Raw genomic sequence first — 19,971 nt, forward strand, 5'->3', positions numbered from 1 at the left:
AGGCATAATTTGTAATCTAGAATTAACTTTCACAAACTCCGAGACCAAAAAGCAGCTCACTGACTGAGGATGTCAATATAGCAGCATAAGGAAGTTACCTCTCTATGATCAATGTGCCGCTAAATGTAGGTCCTTAACGTTAGCGCTTATGATAACAATATCACTAATGCTTGGCTAATATTCAGTTCACAAAATGTAAATGGAGTATTTTTGACGCTTTTTGGATGGTTAATTCCTGGGTTTTATGGTCCCTATAGACACAATGATGTCATGGCTCCCATTGGCTCCATTGTAAGCAGAAATTTATTTAAAAGTTAGAATGCATTAAAAAAGATGAATGTGTTCTTGTCACTTGTAAAATTTAGAGTATTTTAGGCGAAAAAAAAAAAAAGTGTGGTTCCCCTTTAATATATATTAAGACAACACCATACTAAAACATTTTAATTTTCCTCTCAGGGATATACATTTTGTCCACCTCACAGCTTTTTTCCCTTACGTAGACCCTTCAGTCGAATACTACCGAATCCAGTGGATACCAGAGTATTGTGAGCACAACCAAACCGCACAAAGGAAAAAGACCAACACGCAGGTTGAATTATGTTACATTACCAGTCCACAAATATTGGAAGCACTCCATTGTGTTTAATGTTTGCTGGCCTGTGTTTGTTATTTTTCTTTATAATTCAAAATGAACATTAATATACAGTGTGCTGCTCTGATCCTAGGGGACCTTCTTCAACATGCAGGATTTGCTCTTCTCCTGTAAGTACAAAGTCCTGCTGCAACCCATCAGCAGGACCAGCCATCAGCCAGCCAAGAGCATCAGCTTCATTACACCATCCTGTGCCGCCATCCAGGCCAAGAGTCCAAAACTCATTGCCTGTCACGGAGGTCAGTGGCCAACATTATCGACACTGTAGCCATTGTTGTAAATTTCTGTCGTGTCACTCTCCCTGGAAAGAGTGACCGTGTGAGGTGTGTTGAGCCAAGAAGATGCCGACAAGTAGTTGTTGAACAAAGCTATATTGATCAAGTGAGCCTCGTGTCGGGTCCTGCAGGAACCTGTGAAGAGAGCCTAATGATAACTCTTCTTGTGTACAACAGACAAACCTAACCTTATATCCTTTGTGCAGATAGTCACATCATCTTATTGGATCTTAGAGTGTAATGTCTCTTCTGTTGGTGACTGTACTATTCAGGAGCCCTCCGACTTGGATTGTTGTCCTGATATGATCTTGCTGCATTGGACCTTAACTGTGCTTATCAATTCATGTCCATCTATGATCACCTTGTTTCCAGGTGTCACAGTGTCCAGTGACCAACAACATATGTGAATATGTTTTTGTATATTGTAGTCAAATATTTATTGTATTCTGGTCTTCCAGTGGGACAGTTTCTGACACATTTCGGTCGTCGGCTTCTAAAATGTTGGCATCATTTTGCCTAAGATTAATTCATTATTTCAATATAAACTGATTGGTAAATTTGCTCAAATGATATGTTAACAATTTAAATGGGATGGTGCTATAAGCTCAAATACCCCTTTTAGTGGATGTGTACTATTCTGTTTCATATTACTGTTATCTATTTGTCTCCACACATCCCTGGTATTTGTCGTTGATTGTTTGTTACCCTAATCTAGAATAACTTTCATCGCTTTAGTCTGCAATTTTTTGTTTATCTTATACTATTCGTATGTGCTATTACCCTTGGGCACCGTCATTTGACCACAGACTGAACATCTTTCTGCTCTGCAACCAGTCCATCTCGATTAGACAGTCTATTTTATCTTCTGCATCTAGTCTGGCTCGTAATGTAACCACAAGGAAAATGTATAGTTGTATTTCTGCCTTTGTTTTGCTTCAAATTTCGAATATTATTTAAGTTTAAAATTATGGTTCCCCAAAAATATGCTGTATTTTGAACTTTTTCTTAACTTGCCCCCTTGCACACAAGCTGTGTTGGGAATAACGCGTTACTTTGTTCCATATCCTGGTCATAATACTTTAACACCGGTGCCTTAGTTATTTTGTCTTTAAGTCTCTGGAACGCTGACTCTTGCACATCTGTCCATTCCCACATATTGTCTCAATGTGTAAGTTGTCTCAAAACCTCACAGTCATCAGATAGATGATCAAAAAATTTGGACAAGTAGTTTAACATACCTACAAGCCTCTGTACCCCTTTAACATCAGTTGGACGGGGCAGTTCTCTAATTGCTCGCACTTTATCAAGGTCAATCTGAAAACCATCTGCAGTCTGCAGATGACCAATGTAGGGCACTGCCTGTTTCCTCAGTTTAAACTTATCTGCATTTAGTCTAATGTTTTTCTCCCTGCATCTAGCCAGGAAACACCTCAAGTTTGCATCATGATTTCTTTCTGCTTCTTCCTTTGTCTCACCTTCCCTTGTAATAAGCACATCATCAGAAATAACATACATACCATGCAGACCCTCAAGCGCCTGTATGAGTTTCCTTTGAAAAACTTCAGGAGCCGGACTGATTCCCATCGGCATTCTGAGCCAACCTTTGCTACGCCAAATGGCGTAGCAAAGGTTGTGATGTAGCTGGATTCTTTGCTCAGCTTCACGTACCAAAAGCCATGCTTGACATCGCACACTGTGAACACCTTTGCTTTCGAAAGGATATTCGGGGGATAAACCTCCGGTAGTAATCTGCCAGACCCAACAACTGCCTCACTTCTTTCTTCGTCTTGGGGGTTGGGCAGGCCGCAATTGCCGCTGTTTTGTCTACCTGCGGCCGCACCTGCCCTCCTCCCAAGTGGTACCCCAGGTACTGTACTTCCCTCCGGCCAACTGCACACTTCACCGGGTTGGCGGTGAGCCCTGCCTGTCTCAGAGACTCGAGCACTGCTCCCAACCACCGCATGTGTTGTTCCCAGCTGCTACTCTGGATGATGACGACATCCAGGTAGGCAGCCGCGTATGCAGCGTGAGGTCGCTGGAATGTGGCGGACGCACCGAACAAGACAAACGGAAGTATCACAAATTGGTACAAACCTTCCGGAGTGGAAAAGGCAATTTTTTCCCTGGACTCTGGTGACAAGGGAATCTGACAGTAGCCCTTGGTTAAATCCGGTGTCGTGAAAAAACGAGCAGTGCTCAGCCGATCCAGGAGCTCGTCGACCCGAGGCATTGGGTACGCGTCCAAATGTGATATTTTGTTCACCTTGCGGTAATCCACACAGAACCGCACCGACCCATCCTTCTTCCCTACGATGGGGCTGCACCATGCACTGTGGGATTCTTTTATTACCCCCAATTCCAGCATGGATTTTATTTCCTCCCGAACTACTTTGCGTTTGTGTTCGGGGAGCCTATAGGGCCAAGACCGCACCGTAACACCCGGGCTGGTCTCAATATGATGTTGGATGAGGTTCGTGCGGCCGGGCCGAGTGGAGAACACATCAGAGAAGCGTTGCTGCAGCTTGGCAACTTCCGCTCTCTGCGCTAACGTGAGCTGATCGTCACAGAGGAGGGGGGAGGGCAGAACAGAGCACGGGACCTCTGGCCCGAACTCCTCCTCCTCCTCAACCACCGTCACCATGGAAACAGGCGCTGCCTCATTCCATGCTTTCAGGAGATTTATATAATACATTTGGGTGTCTCCGCCTCGGTCTGAGCCCCGGACCACGTAGTCCGCATCACCCACTTGCCGTGTGACCTCCAAGGGTCCTTGCCACCGGGCGAGTAATTTTGAGCTGGATGTTGGAAGTAACACAAGCACTTTTTATCCCGGTGAAAATTTTCTTAGCTGAGTCCCCCTGTTATACGTGCACTGCTGATGTTCCTGGGCACGGAGCAAATTCTTGCGTGACAAGTGCCCCACCGTGTCTAGTTTTGCTCGCATGTCCATGACGTATTGAATTTCGTTTTTGCTGGAGCTTGGACCCTCCTCCCAGCTTTCCTTAATTACGTCCAAAACCCTGCGCGGCTTCCTGCCGTATAATAATTCAAAAGGCGCAAAGCCTGTGGTACCTCCCACATTGGAAACAGTAGGGGATCCAGACATTTATTCCAATTTGGTTTGTCCTCGTGCGTAAACTTACTGATCATGGTTTTCAGCGTCTTATTTAGCCGCTCCACCAGGCCGTCTGTTTGTGGGTGGTATACGCTGGTGCGGATCGCTTTAATTCCCAATAATCCGTACAGTTTCTTTATCGTGCGTGACATAAAGGACGTGCCCTGGTCAGTCAGAATCTCTTTCGGGATTCCAACTCGGGAGATGACCTGAAACTGGGCCTGTGCGACACTCTTTGCAGAGATGGAGTGCAGTGGCACTGCTTCGGGATAGCGCGTTGCGTAATCCACCAGGACTAGCACAAAGCGATATCCCTGTGTGCTCGGGTGGAATGGTCTGATGAGGCCCATACCCAATCTTTCGAATGGCTGCAAGGGCGTCTTTGGGGTGGCCGCTAGATTCATCAGCTGACAGTCAGGGCAAGAAGCACACCAGCGGCGCACGTCTGCCCGGATGCCCGGCCAAGAGAATCGGACCATGACCCGATTGAGTGTTTTATTATACCCCACGTGGCCAGCCATGGGATTGTAGTGCACCAACAACTGGGTGATTTCCTCTCCTGTTTGAGTGTCATGGCTCACTCGGTATAATCTATCTCTAATAATTGAGAATAGAGGGAATACCCACGCTGTTCCCGGGCGCACCAGCTGACCGTCGATGTTATGCACCTGGTCCCAGGCCGCGCGTAAAGTTTCATCGCGGGACAGCTCGGGGGAAAATCCTCCATAGGGTGCGGCCGGGCTTCCCGCGAAGCCCCCGCCGGTTCCCGTTCGGCAGTGTCAGATGGACCCGCGTCGCCACTGAGAACTGCACGGATATACTCCTTTCCTACGGTCCGTGAATGCACCCCCACGCATTGTGTCAGTAGACGGTTAAACCCCGGCCAATTTGTGCTCAAAATTACGGGGTGCAAAAGGTGCGTACTTACAGCTACCTTGACCCTATGCTTTTGTCCCAAATTTCTACTGGCACCATAGGGTACTCGTGCACATCCCCATGAACGCACCTAATTTTTAGCCGTGTTGCCTGCCTCAAAGCCCCGGGTCGAACCAGGTTCTGGTGAATCAAGGTCTGCCCGCAGCCAGAATCCACCATCGTCTGGTATGTACTCCCTTGTATCGTTACCGTGATACCGTACTGAAGGGCCGGCCACCCGGGTCACGCGCCCCACCTCCACCTGCGGAGGTCCCTGACACACGTGACCGGGCCGCCCATGCCTCCAGCACGCCTGCCCGAGCGTTTGAGGGGCCGTCTGTGCAGGAGATGTTCTGGGGGCAGCAGCCGGAACCTGCAGAGAAAGCAGAAGGAGAGTCACGCGGGTCGTGATGGCGAATGTGCATTACTCCCTCCTCCTTCTGTCGCGCGCTATGTCCGTGCGCCGTGGGTGCCAGTTGCACTCGTGGTGGACGGCCAAGTGGTCCTCGGCGAGGGTCACCGCAGCTGCCAGGACCCGGGGCCGGTGGGACCGGATCCAGTCGGCCGTCCGCTTTGGGATCCCCTCCAGGAACTTCTCCCGGATGATCTGGTCCAGCAGCCTCCCTCTCCTGGCTGCAGCCAGCGCGTCGCCGCCTCCTGGAGCTGCTGGCAAAAGGTGAATGGCCGGTCCATCTCCCCCAGACGCATGGCCCGAAACCGGCGCCAGTACTCTTCGGCGGTGCAGCCCGTCTGGTCCATCCCCGCCCTCTTCAGGTCCGCGAAGTGCACTCTGGAGGCCGCCGGCAGGCTGAGCGCCACTCACTGTGCCTCCCCCGTTAGGAGTGGCAAGAGCCGCACCCCCCACTCTTCTTCCGGCCACGCGCATGCTCTCGTCGTGGCCACAAAGATGTCCAGAAAGGCATGGAGATCCTCTTCATCCCCCATGCGCTGCACAGTGACGGCCGCTGACATTGGCCGTGCTACGCCCACCCGGTACGCCAACGCCTGTAAGATCTGGCACTGATGGCGGGCCTCCTCCAGCTGTTGGCGGCTGCTCGCTGCCACCTCGGCGAGCATGCCTGCGAGAGCCGTCAGGGGGTCGCCCTCCCCCGCCTTCGGTGGTCCAGCCGTGTTGGGCGCCAAATTGTCGAGGTCTTGTGCCTCCGGGTTCTTTGGACAACCAATAATCGACAGGACAGCGGCTTCCATGTCTCGGAACAATGATTTATTTTGCAATAAATGTCTGTTGTTATGCTTTTCAGCCATAGTTCTTGCCAGTTCTCGCTCTCGCTTTTGCTCATGCTCCAACCTTTTCCTTCCCGACTGCTGCCTTTAACAGAGCGACAGGTGATTAGATAAACGTGCCCAGCTGGGCCATCTACGCGCCTGTCGCTGATCTCGAAGCCGGTCCTAGCACACCCCGCTTCGCTGCAGGTCCGCAGGCCCCCCCACAACATAAATCTAGTATGGGTCAAAGCAGACCAGCGGTGGTCAACTATAATACAAATACACTAATTGTGACTTACCATAATATCTATGCAGAATAGTCCACGTGTATCATTTCCCTTAAACATATTTATAACTTGGCCACTTAACAATACTAGCCCAATTCCCAGCACAAAGAGCACTTAATGGAATCGGGAGGTTGCTTCTCTGATGTAAACAAGAGTTGACCCTAATGATGACCCCCCTTTTTAGCTTTCAACAGCAATCTTTCTTGCGTGTCCAGTGTGGTGTAGACATTTCCGGACTATCGGGTGGCCGACACGACCTCCCAGTTCCACCTGGTCCTTTGTAACCTTTCACTTGTGACCTTTAACTCAGCATTGGTCCCACATTTGGATTGTCGGGTCCATGACACCTCTGCTCTCTTCTGCGCTTGAATGAATGAACTTGGACATAGACATTAAAATCCAGTACATCATAGCCCCTTTCTATTTTTCTATCTATATAGCAAACTGCTTAATTTTGATTTGGCAGTGCATATTTTATAAGGTTATCAAATGATTAACATATTTTGGGTTTAATCAGAGGTGATTACTTGCTTGCCCACTCAAAAGTTGCTTCAGAAAAAGACCCCAATATTTCTATCGAAATGCAATTTTATTTTCAGAACGTCTTCCAGGACTGTTAAACTATTTGCACTCAACCTGGTAATCGTTTTATCTTAGTATTTCTCTCTTCAGGCTGTATTTTGGAGTGCAATTTGACTCTCTTCACTAAACCTTGCACTGACGTATTCATTACTTTGGTCACTGACCATATAGCGGTTAAGGTAAATGAGCTTGTATGGTCCAAATAAATTGCCTGAATAATCTAAGTGCAATTACGATTAATGCCCAAATTTAGTCACAGGAGTTAACTCATCAAATTTGTCAGGCCTAATTTGTTTATGTTATCCCCAATTCAAAATACTTCCCCTTAGTTTGGAGGGTGTTTTAACAGCCAGGACTCTTTATTTAATGTGTAATATCTAAACGTCACTTGTTCTTTGTCTTTGCCATTTTATTGCACGTTCATTACTTCTACCAATGGAGTGTTTATCGCTTATGTTTAATGGTGGAAATAGCAAACACTTCTTTGTTCCATAAGCCATGTAACTTAATTGTATATGCCTAATCAATATCTCCCTCATTGCTTGAAGTTTTATTATTTTTTTTCTATTATAGTTTTTAGAACTATTTGTCACACGTGAACCTTGCACATCTCTGTTTGTCCACCACTTTGAAATGCACACGCACTCACAAGAAAAAGTCTTACACCAATTGTGCCTCTTTCTTCTTTTTTCTCCTGTTACACTTTAGAGTAATGGTTCATACGTAATGCTAATATAACTCCTGAAAAGATCATTTTGGTAATCAGTCCTATTTCCAAACAATTCCAAACAAAATCAGCCTATTGTATTTCACACCTTTGACATTATTTATAGATGAACCCAATTTAAATACTAGAGAGCGTCCCCGAGTATTTCATTTGGCGTGTCTGTAAATGAATAAACGTTGTTTCAGTTATCATTGCTGTCTTGTAACAATATCTATATATACAGTATATCTATAACATTAATTCTTCTGATAAAAGTTAAATCAATATACCTACTTCAAAGGATGCACATATTACTTTATTTATTTTTAGGAATGTCCGATAGTATCGGCCTGTCGATATTATCGGCCAATAAATGTGTTAAAATGTAATATCGGAAATTATCGGTATCGTTTTAATAATTTTTTAATTAAATCAACATAAAAAACACAAGATACAGTTACAATTAGTGCACTAACCCCAAAAAACTTCCTCCCCCATTTACACTCATTCACACTCATTCACACAAAAGGGTTGTTTCTTTCTGTTATTAATATTCTGGTTCCTACATTATATGTCAATATATATCAATACAGTCTGCAGGGATACAGTCTGTAAGCACACATGATTGTGCGTGCTGCTGGTCCACTAATAGTACTAACCTTTAACAGTTAATTTTACTAATTTTCATTAATTACTAGTTTCTATGTAACTGTTTTTATATTGTTTTACTTTATTTTTATTCAAGAAAATGTTTTTAATTTATTTATCTTATTTTATAAAAAAAATTTAAAAGTACCTTATCTTCACCATACCTGGTTGTCCAAATTAGGCACAATAATGTGTTAATTCCACGACTACATATATCGGTTGATATTGGTGTCGGCTGATATCGGTATCGGTAATTAAAGAGTTGGACAATATCGGAATATCGGATATCAACAAAAATCCATTATCGGATATCCCTAATGGTAACGTTTACATGCCTTCAAAATAAGATGCAGATACAACATTAAAAACAAATATAAAGTGCATGAGACGTTTAACTCACCGTAACGCTAAATCAATGGGAGCCCTGAGCTTGTTTCTCTGCAACGAGACGGTCCTAACTGGGGGTAATGGGAGACAAAGTGTGTTGCTTATGTCCAGTCTGCTCCGTTGTTTTGTTTTGGTGGCTGTCACTGCAGAAAATCCCGCTTCACACAGATAGAATGTCGGAAATGGCAACAGGGTTTTCAGTGCTGTGGTGGCGATCTCGGGGTATTGTGCCATGGCTTTAATCCAGAACATTGTTGTCTCAAACACACTTTTAAGACTGCCGTCATTTGCGATCTCCAGCAGTTGATCTTCTTCTTGCACAGACATGCTGGATACACCTGCTTTGTCAACAAATGGGTCGCGGATCCATTCCTTGCCAGTTCGTGGGTCCTTTGAAGTTGGGAAGTAGCGCTCAATCTCTTTTAAAAACACAGACAGGTGATCGTGCACCAGCTTGGTGAATGAAGGCGCAGGCTCAGTCTCACACAAAATCCCCGCTAATGTTTGAGAACCGCAGAGCGGGCTTGGTGCGTGGGAATCACCTGTTGCGATAAATCCACATTTCAAGTATGGCTCCTGGTATTGTCTATTAAAAGCTTTCTTTTTGTTGGAAGTCGTAGGCTGTTCTTCTCTCTCTTCGCTGTGCCTTTTCCCCTTCACAAAGAAACTTTCCAAAGACATCTGTTTTTTACTCATTTTGATAGCTGGGTTAAATTTTGGGGCTCAAGTGACCAAGATATAAAAATACTTTTCAAAATAAAACATCGTTCGGGCTCAGATAATAAATAAAACGGAAATAACTAATTATTTCTTGTGCGGCCCGGTACCAATCGATCCACGGACCGGTACCGGGCCGTGGCACGGGGTTTGGGGACCACTGATTTAGGAGATGTTTTGGCCTCTGATTGGTTAAAATCCCATCACGTGACTACAGAGCGCAATGTTTGCTTCCAACTTTGAAACCAAATTGTCCATACTCTCTCTGTACACAGCTCTGGTTTATGGTGTGTTTTGTTGTTTGTTGCGCTCTAAAAAGTGCTAATACTATAAATATTGTATTTATTACACAACAGCTGTTTGATTGTAACGTGCATCTTAGTTGTAGTTTTCATTAACACAGTTGGAGGTGTTGAAATCGCTAATGCTAATCGGTAGCATGTCAGTAGCAAAGCAGAGTATATTAGCTTCAAGCAAGCACATTTTTGGAAAGGTGGAGCCATACTTAGTTTGAAGCGTTTTTTTGAATCAATTACTTTGTTGGCATTGAAAATTGCAACATTACCAAGAGCAGGGGTGTCCCACTTGTTTTCATTGAGGGTCACATCGCTGTAATTGCTGCGTTCAGAGGGCCGCCTTTTAAAAATGTATTAAAATGTGATTAATCAAAATTCTAATTCATCTGATTTTAAAATAATAAATATCATTTGACAGCAGTGATATAAATGTGTACCAGTAATCACCTCATAATATTACACCATTGCCTGTGCACTCGTTTATTAGATTTTTTCATGTACAAACTAATGTTATCTTTACTAACATATTTTTGTAATATACTATATAATAATAGATAGATAGATAGATAGATAGTGTTGCGTTTAGACCAGATGTTCCTCCAAGGGAATTTAAGTTACTGGTCAATCCCACGTTCTTTTGATGACGTATAAGCTGAGTTTAAATGATCACCAAGAACAGATTAGGTATTTTACAATTTATTTCCAAAGCTTTGGAGAGACCAGCCTAGGACAACACATTCAATTGCGCAGCCAAGTTGATCTGAAAAACCTTACCCAATTGCTGTGTTCTTCAATATGTCCCTCGCCCCCACCCTCCAGAACAAATACACATGTCTATTGTTCTCCTTAGCAAGAGGCAGGATGAGTTAACAAATAAAAGGGAGTATTGTTACTCCCTGCATTCCGAGCTCAAGGTAGTCCACAGTGTACCCTCGGTCATGAGATGGAGAAAAAATAGAAAGAGCACAAAGAGAAAACACTAGTTATTTCCAACATGACTATAGAAAGAAATAACTCTTAAATATGGATATATGTAGATATCTATCTTCGTCAATAGATAGATAGGTCTTTATTGTCATTGCCCAAGTACAACGAAACTTTGTTAATAATGTAATATTTGGCATTATTGGATGTTAACATTTCGAAGATACCCATTTTTTTCTGTCAAAATCGAAATAATTATTTACATTTAATAAAAAAAATGAAGTATTTTATTAACACACATTTTTCCCGCCACATACATCCGCATTGAGTTTGACACCTGTGGACTAGACAATGAACTTAATAATTACTGACTGCCAGCTCCCTCACTCAAAAAACACTTTTCTCTGTTAGTCCTGGGACACTTGTTCACAGCGTTATCCCTGCATGGAGACTCATAAATCACTCATCCTCTGTCTCTCAGCACAAACTAGGGTCATCTGGTACGCACACAAACAGCAATACTCTCTTATTTATACTAAAAGACTCCAAACACCTTAATATCCCCAAAACAACTCAACTTCAGAAAGTTACACCAACCTCTATGTCACACATAGCAACACTACATAACACACTAGCAACATAGAATATTCAACTTAAACTGTCTTAGAATTTGACCTCTTTGACCTCAGCTGTCAAGAAGCAGAAAGAACATTCCAACACAATGGTTTTAATATTGTCTCAACATGGTATATACTCGATCCTGTGCACTGACAATGTCTCTACTGTAATGTACAATAATGGGTCTATAAGGTTTGTTGCCCTCAGGCTCACATTGTTGACATCTGATCCTGGACAACGCACACACACACACACTGACTCAGATCTACCAGGAGAGACAAAGTGGAGGGGTTTGACAAGACAAACAGACTTTGATTATTGTATTCTATATATTTTAGTAGGGTGTGGACCCTACTGATATGCAGTGTTGGGACTAACGCGTTACAAAGTAACGCGTTACTGTAACGCCGTTAGTTTCAGCGGTAACTAGTAATCTAACGCGTTATTTTTTATATTCAGTAACTCAGTTACCGTTACTACATGATGCGTTACTGCGTTATTTTACGTTACTTTTTATGTAGTATAAAGTGTGTTTTATCGGAGCGCTGCTGTGTCATCGTTCTGATTCTTCTTGTGTCACAAGCCGGAGAAGAGAGACATATGCACTCTGTGTGTGAGTGTGGTGAGGGAGGAGAGGGAGGGAGGGGAGGGGGGCGTGTCTGATCATGGCGGAGCCAGAAGTCGAGTTTGCTAACATGGAGATATTTTCACTACTTTTCTTTTGTCGAGCACAAAGAAAAGAACATTTTAGTTAAATGTAAATTGTGCTTTGGATCAAAGATGCCATCTACTGCCCAAAACAGCAATTAAAATCTGCTGAAACAAGCTACATAAGCAACATGCTTCGACGAAGCTAGTAAAGAGAGACAGAGACTCTGATGCCACTTCACCTCCACCACTTAAGGATTAAGTCTGCCTCTTCTCATCATTCACCGCTGAAGGTACACACTCTGTCAATCAATGTTCCCTCTAATTGTTCATGTGTGTGAGCAAACGCAAAAACTCCCTGAGCATTCAGTAGAGTCCATGTGAGCAACTTTAGACGTGCACACTGTGGCTACACCAGCAGCACACCTGTCCCAAACCTGACTAAATAACAAGTTCAATCTCCATCCATCCATCCATTTTCTACCGCTTGTCTCTTTCGGGTCGCAGGAGCCTATCTCAGCTGCATTCGGGCGGAAGGCAGGGTACACCCTGGACAAGTCCCCCCCTCATCACAGGGCCAACACAGATACACAGACAACATTCTCTTATTATTATAATCATATGACAGCAGTCATTTCCATTTCTAATTTAAGTGTTTAGGCCCACTTACAATGACAATAACAACAAATATTGTTTTTCATGAACTGTGTACTTGTATTGTTTGTCTGGGTGGAGGTCCTGCCTTGGAAATAGTTTGTACCCCTTTCATTTAGTTCCCATTAAAACATTCACATGTTGCACAATGAGATGTAAGCAGGGGATCATGTGTACATTCCTGCAACTTCCTGTTTGTAAAAAATATATTTTTATTTGTATTTATTTAATATACTAACAGCATTTAATGATTAATATTTATAAATTAAGATTCCTAATAAATGACACTAGAATAAGCACACATTTGATTGGTAAATCATAGTGTAACGACCTGGAATTACACTTTATGTGTGGTGTTGGAGTTGTCCGACTTTTTGTGTGGCTGTAAACGCATCACTGGCTAAGTGCCATATGTGCAAGTGTTGGCACACGTGAGAAAGAGCGAGTGGCTACTGTTGATATAACAAAGTAGCTTTTGGTCTGGTTTATACTGCAGAAAATGACCACTTTTGCTAGATATCATTTTTTTTACTAATGTTTTGGTGATGTGTTTATGGCCGACAATAAAGAGTTTTGCTCAGTAAAGAAAATGCCTGGTTAGGCTTTGTGTATGTAGTGTGTGCCTTTCTTGGTTGACATCTATGCTGTTATTATGCTGTTTGTTACTTATGTACGTTATGTTGCAGCTATTTAAAATGGTTTTGTCAATTTGTTCTGGCCAGAAACAAATTGGCCTTTGTAACATATCTTTGTCTTTGTGTGTTGTATGTAGAGCACATTGCTTAGCACAGTTCAGTGATGCAAATGCATGTCAAGTTGATCAACAGATTGTATTATTCTCCAGTGCAATAACAGTACTGAAATGAAGGCTAAAAGGGCATTAATGGGAGCTTTAAAAAAAAAAAAAGAAGAAAAAAAGAAGTAACTAAATAGTTACTTTTCACAGTAACGCATTACTTTTTGGTGTAAGTAACTGAGTTAGTAACTGAGTTACTTTTGAAATGAAGTAACTAGTAACTGTAACTAGTTACTGCTTTGCAGTAACTAACCCAACACTGCTGATACGTGTATGTTTTTATTGAGTATCTATAATAATATCTATATATATCTATATACTGTATATAGTCAATGTTTCTGTGGTTTATCCATTATACAGTGCTCATTATCAGGGTAGAGCGGAATATACGTTAGGTCAGGAAAAAACACAGAGGCTATTCCATCCCTACAAGCCTGTTTCGCAGGTTTCTCTGCTCTTCAGGGGATCCCCTTTATCCTTATCCTCCTAACTTTTCAACATGTACCATATTTTATATCACTTTATTATGTTATAAAAATCTACTTTATTTATAGTTATTAATCTCGGTGCTTATTTGTATAATTATCTTAATTATATATGTCATTGGGGCCCCTTCAAAAGTGATATATGTATCTTTAGTCTATATTTTATTCGTATCCTAGTTTAATAACCCTACAATAACTGGCGCACGCATTCATTAATTACATTTTTCATTGAATTAGTATTATTATTATTTTCAATTCCTGTCTGGCCTTCTTATTTCATTCTTCAACTATATTTTAGTTTTACATTTTTTTTTCTCACGTCTCATCTCCATCTTCTTTTGGTGTCTTTTACTTGTTGGTGTCCTTTATTTTATGTTTCGCCAATCTCATTTGAACCAATATTTCATGTTTACACAATTTTTTACATATAAAAAAATCAAATTCTCTGCAGCTTAAAATAAAAGCCCTATGGTCTCTCATCCATAGGTGAAGATTAAAATAAGAATCCCTCTTTATCTATGTGGAATGTCTGCAGATTAAAAATAAAAAACATACCAAACTAAGAGGTACCGGTACCTCTTTTAAAATAAACTCCTAGGCCATCACATTTCCCGAAACGTACTCGTCATAAATCACGGAGTCCTTGTTACCTCCCACTGAGCTCTCTTTGTCTTCCACGTAATAAAACATTTTACCTGGCCAGTTTAAATCCCAATTATACTACGACTATACGGCTATATCTCACAAAGTTCTGCAATATGTAATATATGTACCTGTCTTACCGTTTTTAGAAGGAGGCCGCTTCTCGTCTGTCCGCGCACTGTTATTCAGCATTTTAACAATACCGCTCGACTAAACTAGGTTTAACTTTCGCTTTCACTTCATCGCTCATTTCTTTTCATTACATTTCTATTCTTACTTGTTCTAACTTAAAGGGTACTGCGCCCTTTTTATTTCAACTTAAAAACAAATTAAGGCGGCGTCGTTAGCCCATCACACAAACACCGACCAAACCCACACACAGGTAGATTCTAGTTTGCCCCACACAGCACAGTAAAGTCAAGGAGCCAATTCTTTCTATCATGTGAGAAAACACTCACCTATTTTATATGCCGGCTTGATAGTGAGAGTTAGTCTCAGACCGCTGCTCCGCTGTGGACTTTGGAGCATAGAGTAGTTTGGATCGTGACGCCAAATCGTTCTATCTTTCTGTCCTGTCACTCTGCGAGGACAGAGTGACCGTGTGAGGTGTGCTGAGCCAAGAAGACGCCGACGAGGAGTCGTTGAACAAAGCTTTATTGATCAAGCGAGCCTCGTGTCAAGTCCTGCAGGAACCTGTGAAGAGAGCTTGTCCGAATTATAACTTTTCTTCTGTAGAACAGAAAACCACAACCTTATGTTCCTTGTGCAGATAGTCACATCATCTTCTTTGATCTTAGCCAGCGTGCCAGCCTGTCTGGACCTAGTCCTGGCGTATTTGTGCAGGTAACGAGACCAATATGTGTTTGAGCCCCAAAACTCTTGAGTTGGGAGACCTTTGACCCTCTATCCCAATCTCCTACCATGGGGACCATCTCAGATGTGTTGCGATGTTTATATCCCATCCATCCATCCATCTTCTTACGCTTATCCATGCAGGGGCAGCAGCCTAAGCAGAGAAGCCCAGACTTCCCTCTCCCCAGCCACTTCGTCCAGCTCCTCCCGGGGGATCCCGAGGTGTTCCTAGGCCAGCCGGGAGAAATAGCCCAAGGCCTTCTACCGGTCGGACGTGCCCTAAAAACCTCCCTAGCGAGGCGTTCAGGTGGCTGCCTGACCAGATGCCCGAACCACCTCATCTGGTTCCTCTCGATGTGGAGGAGCATCGGCTTTACTCTGAGCTCCTCCCGGATGACAGAGCTTCTCACCCTATCTCTAAGGGAGAGCCCCGCCACCCGGCGGAGGAAACTCATTTCGGCCGCTTGTACCCATGATCTTGTCCTTTCGGTCATAACCCAAAGCTCATGACCATAGGTGAGAATGAGAACGTAGATCAACCGGTAAATTGGGAGCTTTCCCTTCCGTCTCAGCTCCTTTTCACCACAACGGATCGATACAGCGTCCATATTGTGAAGTGAAGTGAAGTGAAGTGAATTACATTTATATAGCGCTTTTTCTCAAGTGACTCAAAGCGCTTTACATTGTGAAATCCAACATCTAAGTTACATTTAAACCAATGTGGGTGGCACTGGGAGCAGTTGGATAAAGTGTCTTGCCCAAGGACACAACGGCAGTGACTAGGATGGCGGGAGCGGGGATCGAACCTGCAACCCTCAAGTTGCTGGCACGGCTGCTCTACCAACCGAGCTATACCGCCTATTACTGAAGACGCCGCACCGATCCGCCTGTCGATCTCACGATCCACTCTACCCTCACTCCTGAACAAGACTCTGAGGTACTTTAACTCCTCCACATTTATATTCTCTCACTAATTTTGAGTTTCTACATTTTTCCCTCTACTCCTGGGCCTTTTGGGCCCAACAGCTCACTTTTCAGACAGCGGTGACTAACAGATAAATCTGGAATAATTAGGGGGTCCCCTTTTCAACTGGATAACCCATCTGAGAAACTCTGTGACCTTAAAGGGCTGTATGCTGGCACACAATTTTCTAAGGATAGTGTACTAGCTTAGGTAAATAATACACGACACCATCATAGGAGCATTCACTGTGTCCTTTTTTGCAGTGACCCCTCAGAAGGTTCTGGTTAAGTTAACCAACCTGACAGTATCCTTCAAGTTCCATGGTAGTAACATGACCACCAACTTTAATTGGGGGGTGTCATCTCACCGTTACCTCACTGGCTATCAGGTGACCTTGGTTGAGGTCACTTCAAGCGGCCGACTTGACAACAAGAAGCTGCACCGCGGGTTTACCTCACAAGCCCAAATTTTACCTCAGGTCTGTACTGGAAAACTTGTCTTGCTCTGCTTTTTACTTTTCTGCTGACAGTATTTTTCAACACAGGATGTTAGCAGTCTGGTAGTGTCTGGCCTACATGCTACCAGTGTCTACAGGCTAGAAGTCCGGGCAATCGTTGCTGATGGTGAAGGTCATGCCATCAGCAGAATCTTCCAGACTCCGGGATTACACAAAGTGGAAAAGCATAGGAAGTATGATTGATCAAGTGGACAATAAAAATAAGACATTGTCATTCATTGATAATTGGCACTGACCTGAAAGCCACTCAGCATTAACTTCCTGCACATCCTTCACACATTCGTAAAAAAAAATTCACCCAGTGTTGATTCATTTCCTGCTCAAGTGTGATACCCTACTTATCTTTATGCTGTATCATGACACTGTGATGTTGACACAATTGCATGCAAACACCCATGTATTGGGTGCCTTGACCTGAAGGGCATCTTAAAATGACTTTCAGAAACACATGTGTTTCTTCCTTTATGTTGTAAAATGCTGTATATAATGTGTTTAACATGAGTTCTAATATTTATATCTGTCTTTACCTCTGAAGACCTTTTGTACTACCATTCAGTGACAAAATATGTTCTGTACACTGCCTGCTTTTTGCATTTTCCTTTATTTTGAAGATTGTTCCACCAGTGTCCTTTGTGCACGTAAATTCAATGCTCTGAAACACTTAGAATAGTTTTTTGCACACCCTGTACAATGTGCTCCCTACAACCTATGGGCAGCTTTATGTAGCGTGACATACATGTTATCAGTGGTCCTTCTAAATCATCCAAAGGTCTTTGTGAAGAAAAATCTAACTACACACATTTGGGTCTTGAACTGGTGCTGCCAGGATGTGATTCATTTGTTCTATTTAATAAAAGCTATCTCTAGTTAGATGACGACTTTGCAAGGTCTGTGTCTTCCAATATACACCTAGTTTGATCATTTACAAGTAGAATGAGAACGTCAATTCTGTACTTCATTTGCAAAAGAGGCAAGTCATTACAGTTCTAAACTGTTTGAAAAACAGCAGCTCTTAAAGATTTTTTTTTACATCACTTTTGTGAGGATTTTTTTTTTAGCTGCACCCAGGAAGCAGATAATGGAAGGATAGCTTAAATTGGAACTGCACTTGTTTTGGAATTGTGCCTATTGTTCACAATCATGAAAGACACGATGACGAATGTATTTTTTTAATGCATTCTAACTCGTAAATAAACGTAAATAAAAGTCAGCTTACAGTAGAGCCAATGAGAGGTCCTCAATTCCGCACATAAACCCCTCCCGAAAAATGCCCAAAAACTAAATTTACATTTATATATATTTATATATAACATATATTATGTTAGTAGTATTAGTGATATTGTTATTGTAAGCGCTAATGCAGACAAACTATTTATAGCGGTGCTGTGATCCCAAGCTTGTGTGCTTGTCAAACTTTATTTTATATCCTTAATAATGCATCTCACCTGGACATAAGACGTCTGAATAGGTATTCCGACAAGTTGGTACACTTTTGACAACCAATTTAAAGCCGGAAATGGCTAGAACGAGACAAAAAGACGCTCGGTTCCATTCCCCTTTTCTAGGAATATATGACCATCCTTGCCATCAACATCCTAATGACAGCAGACATTGCACAGTAAGTGATGTTTTATTATGTTTGTTGGCTCTTAAAGTCTGCAGTAAGAAATAATCAGTGACGTTAAAGTTAAAGTTAATGTACCAATGATTGTCTCATACACACACCAGGCGTGATGGAATTTGTCCTCTGCATTTGACCCATCCCCTTGTTCACCTCCTGGGAAGTGAGGGGAGCAGTGGGCAGCAGCGGTGCTGCGCCCGGGAATCATTTTTTGGTGATTTAACCCCCAATTCCAACCCTTGATGCTGAGTGCCAAGCAGGGAGGTAATGGTTCCCATTTTTATAGTCTTTGGTATGACGCGGCCAGGGTTTGAACTCACAACCTACCGATCTCAGGGCGGACACTCTAACCACTAGGCCACTGAGTAGGTATTGGGACATTTTTTAAATTATTTACCGTGTATGCTTAAAATGAGCAAACAAGGTAAATATTAAATGTTATTATAAATGTGCCCAATACTACATTACATATATACTAACATCATGTATATAGTGAAGTGAAGTGAATAATATTTATACAGCGCTTTTCTCGAGTGACTCAAAGCGCTTTACATAGTGAAACCCAATATCTAACTTACAATTAAACCAGTGTGGGTGGCACTGGGAGCAGGTGGGTAAAGTGTCTTGCCCAAGGACACAACGGCAGTGATTAAAATGGCGGAAGTGGGGATCGAACCTGGAACCCTCAGGTTGCTGGCGCGGCCACTCTACAAACCGAGCTATACCGCCCTATGTAAAACCTTAATAGAGGTGTTTGGATGTTTTTAAGTACTTTATAGGCGGAATGGAGCGATTCCCATAAGCTCCATTGTCAGCTGACTTTTGATCGCATTTATTTACTATTTAGAATGCATTAGAAAAAAAAAATTCCATCTGTCGTCTTGTAGTTCATGATGGTTGTGAATGATAGGCAAAATTCTAAAAAAAAAAGTGCAGTTCCCCTTCAAAGGGGCTGTTTGCAATTTGCTCAAAGTTGCATTTCCAAACCAAAATATATAAGAAAATACCACCTCTTGTACATCTTGTTTCCATTAGTGGTTCAACGTAACATATATATTCTTCAAAGGTCGATATTCTTACAAAAAATTGCTTGTCTGGCTGAGAAATCAGTTGGCCGTTCAGGCTGTCAACCCCCTCTGTGCTGGCAAGCTGTTTGTATGGTGAAAAAGGGGACGCATCGACAGGTTGTAGAGGACGCTTAAGGCAGTGCCATCACGGCACGCCCTTAATATAGTTGTCCGGGTGAAAATCGGGAGAAATTCCGGAGAATGGTTGCCCCGGGAGATTTTCGGGAGGGGCACTGAAATTCGTGAGTCTCCCGGAAAAATCGGGAGGGTTGGCAAGTATACTCTTACCTACACATCATTCTCCTATTACCTGCATCCTGGGGTCACAACTACCGCAGCCATGCAGGTTCCTGACAGTTTTGTGTGCTTAAATTTG

General features: G+C 42.8%; 1 protein-coding gene across 2 annotated transcripts in view; it reads left to right on the forward strand.

Annotated features, from left to right (window-relative positions):
* The window catches only part of LOC133617638 (anosmin-1-like), a 61,992-nt gene extending 44,229 nt beyond the window's left edge, over positions 1-17,763 (forward strand). For both annotated transcript variants that reach the window (XM_061977735.1, XM_061977745.1), the window contains exons 10-13: positions 501-589; positions 726-891; positions 16,654-16,868; positions 16,935-17,763. In XM_061977735.1, coding sequence (XP_061833719.1) covers positions 501-589; positions 726-891; positions 16,654-16,868; positions 16,935-17,090 — 626 coding nt within the window. In that variant the 3' untranslated portion in view covers positions 17,091-17,763. The remainder of the gene's footprint in view (positions 1-500; positions 590-725; positions 892-16,653; positions 16,869-16,934) is intronic.
* Positions 17,764-19,971: the final 2,208 nt, after the last annotated feature.

Source organism: Nerophis lumbriciformis, linkage group LG01 (genome assembly GCF_033978685.3).
Source record: "Nerophis lumbriciformis linkage group LG01, RoL_Nlum_v2.1, whole genome shotgun sequence".
NCBI classification, from domain to species: Eukaryota; Metazoa; Chordata; class Actinopteri; order Syngnathiformes; family Syngnathidae; genus Nerophis; species Nerophis lumbriciformis.